This window comes from Phaseolus vulgaris, chromosome 3 (genome assembly GCF_051622355.1).
Source record: "Phaseolus vulgaris cultivar YP4 chromosome 3, ASM5162235v1, whole genome shotgun sequence".
NCBI lineage: Eukaryota > Viridiplantae > Streptophyta > Magnoliopsida > Fabales > Fabaceae > Phaseolus > Phaseolus vulgaris.
In genome coordinates, this window is record NC_143500.1 from 6285520 (window position 1) to 6287887 (window position 2368).

The 2368-nt window shown below is 37.6% G+C and overlaps 1 protein-coding gene across 4 annotated transcripts; it reads right to left on the bottom strand.

The window, feature by feature from the left end:
* Nucleotides 1–213: 213 nt before the first annotated feature.
* LOC137806345 (Adenine nucleotide alpha hydrolases-like superfamily protein) lies at nt 214–2074 on the bottom strand. Of its 4 annotated transcripts, none has more exons than XM_068606394.1 (4): nt 1727–2074; nt 1312–1644; nt 1118–1212; nt 214–833 (listed from the first exon to the last, which is right to left on the bottom strand). In XM_068606394.1, the coding sequence occupies exons 1-4, from the start codon at nt 1767–1769 to the stop codon at nt 549–551; spliced, it is 756 nt and encodes a 251-aa protein (XP_068462495.1). In that variant the 5' UTR covers nt 1770–2074; the 3' UTR covers nt 214–548. The 4 variants fall into 4 exon arrangements, with proteins under 4 accessions (XP_068462495.1, XP_068462494.1, XP_090155689.1 ...); XM_068606393.1 differs by having other exon boundaries at nt 1118–1215; nt 1727–2022; XM_090299563.1 differs by having other exon boundaries at nt 679–814; nt 1727–1888.
* Nucleotides 2075–2368: the final 294 nt, after the last annotated feature.

The following is a 2368-nucleotide window of genomic DNA, read 5'->3' on the forward strand; positions in this document are numbered from 1 at the left end:
TCTGTTTAATTCACTATTTCTTTCTATTTTTAAGAATCTCAAGGATTATATCATGCATAAATTTTAGAAGAATATCAAGCATGTAACTTTTTAGCATATAAATTTGAATGTTTTGTGTTAAAATTGATTGAAAATAAAAAAAAGTTTAGTAGATTTTAGTTGTAAAAATTTAATTTTAATTGGTGATAAACATAGAGAGCAATTGTACAATGATTAAAAAAATTAATTTAATGTATTACTCCAGCCATAAATGTTTGTGTATTTGTGGTGAGCCCTTTTCCATCCCAAGTACCTCATCTGATTCTGCCTCTGCAGCATTCTTAAGGAAGCTAAAGTTCCCAATGCCACCATGTGGGACCCCTTAAGGACAATGGCCCACATAAGGACACCATGCCACTTTTCCACTCATAATTGCAATCTCTTTTTTTCATTCTATGCACACTTTATTATGTACAAACATTGTGGATTACAGACACCAAAAACATGATTAATGATTCATACTTTGTGTATCTTGAAGCTCACAACACCCCATAGGATTGCTTCATTGATTAAGCCAATAGCCAGAAATCTTTGTGACGCTTAGTAGTAATCATGTATCCTCCACTCTTCTTGCTTTTTCTTCTCACAGCAATGGCCATGCAATGTGCATTCTGAATGCAGTACTCTACCACCCCACCACTCACTCTGTGCCCTGCCCACATCATTAGAAGACGCCATGTTGTGGACCTCTTCTTCTGCCCCAAAACCAGAAGTGCCACCCCTTGCTTTTTCGCCTCCTCCACTATTTTTTGACCCTTTTCCTTTCCCTCTATCACTGCAATCTCAGTTTGTACCTATCAGAATCATGTAGTTAACTCAAACTTTAATTACCACTTTACATCACTTTGAGTAGTACATATGCATGCCTCACTTATTAGCATTCATGATTTTCCAACATCATAATTCAAAGGAATTGTGAATGTGCAATTTTGATTGAAAATCCAAAGAAATTCAACAGTTTTTTACATGGGTCACCTACTTTTTGTAGCATTTTGAGCCACATTAGAACAAGGTGTTTGATAGGACTAAGGGTATGTACCATAAGCCACAAAGTCTAAAGGGAACTAATTAAGCTCACCTCAGGTCTCTTTACTTGACAAATGTTCTTGAAGGAGGAAGCAAGTTCATTAGCCCTTGGAGCTATTTCCTTGCTGGACTCTTCATCATCGGTGCCTGCTACATTGTGTTAACCAAGTTCAATCACTTTCTTTCTTAACAAATAAGTCAAAGTTGAATGGGAAAACAAAAGCATGGTATGATCAGTTTTTGCACCTTGTTTATTAGAAGGCTTCATGACATGAAGAAGAACTATAGTGTCCTGGTTCTGAACTGTGTGAGTGAGTGCCCACTGCACAGCACCCTTGGCCTCAAGGCTGGAATCAACCACAATCATGATCTTCCTACCAATCACAGACCCTGGTTTCACCCCTTCATCAGATTTCTCCTCGCATCCATTGCAAGAACTCTCAGTTTTCTGATGAATTGTGGTGACACTTGTGGTGTAGTCGTGCTTGTTGGCTTGTACAGGTGGTGAACGCACCCTAGCATGAGGCCTAATTCTGTTGAGGCAGAAGCCTGGTAACCTTGCTCCTCTCTTTCCCATGCCTTGCAATGTAGTTTGAGAAAGACACCAATTATATTATAAGGGAGAATGAATTGAACAACAGAGAAAGAGCAACAATAATACCTGCTGGGGCTGACAAATTTTGTAAAATGTTGGCCTGGGACATAGCTCATTTTCTGCTTTGCTTTCTCTTTTACTTTTCCAATTATCATTTTCTTAGTTCTTGGTTTCTTTTGTTTCCATTTTCTCCTTTGTGGGGGGGGCCTTGAATTGCTCCACATCAACGTGCTTCTCATCAAGCAGTAGGCCCCTTTCAAACATGGTTAAAAAATGAATCTCATTATTAGACCACTTTGTTTCTCCTTCTAACAACTCATTGGAGGCTTGTTCTCTGATTGATTGCAATTTGCAAAGCCCCCATTTTCTTATCATTACAGGATGTTTCTCTTTCCCTTTTGCTTTTCTAACTTTATTTGTATTCTTTAGTTAAGGTATATATGAAGGACTGTTAGGTTCACAACCACAAAGCATGTGAACCAAAATAAATGAGCAAGTAAATAAAGTTGTTTGCTGTTTTGCTAGCATTTAACTGGAAAAAAATATATAAAAAAAAGGATATGCTTGCAGCTTTAACATGCTGTGGTTGTGAAAGACTAACTGTGTACCCTTCACTCTAGATATAGTTTTCTAATCATGCAGCTTTTGGTTATTATATACCTGTCATCCAAATCAGTGATAGTAACAAAAACAAGGTCTACAGTGGCA

Coding starts and splice junctions, on each gene's coding strand:
- LOC137806345 (XM_068606393.1), bottom strand. CDS start 1,769: ATGTCCCAGGCCAACATTTTACAAAATTTGTCAGCCCCAGCAG. Junction 1,645..1,726: donor AAATTTGTCAGCCCCAGCAG/GTATTATTGTTG, acceptor CTACATTGCAAG/GCATGGGAAAGAGAGGAGCA. Junction 834..1,117: donor GTCAAGTAAAGAGACCTGAG/GTGAGCTTAATT, acceptor TGATTCTGATAG/GTACAAACTGAGATTGCAGT.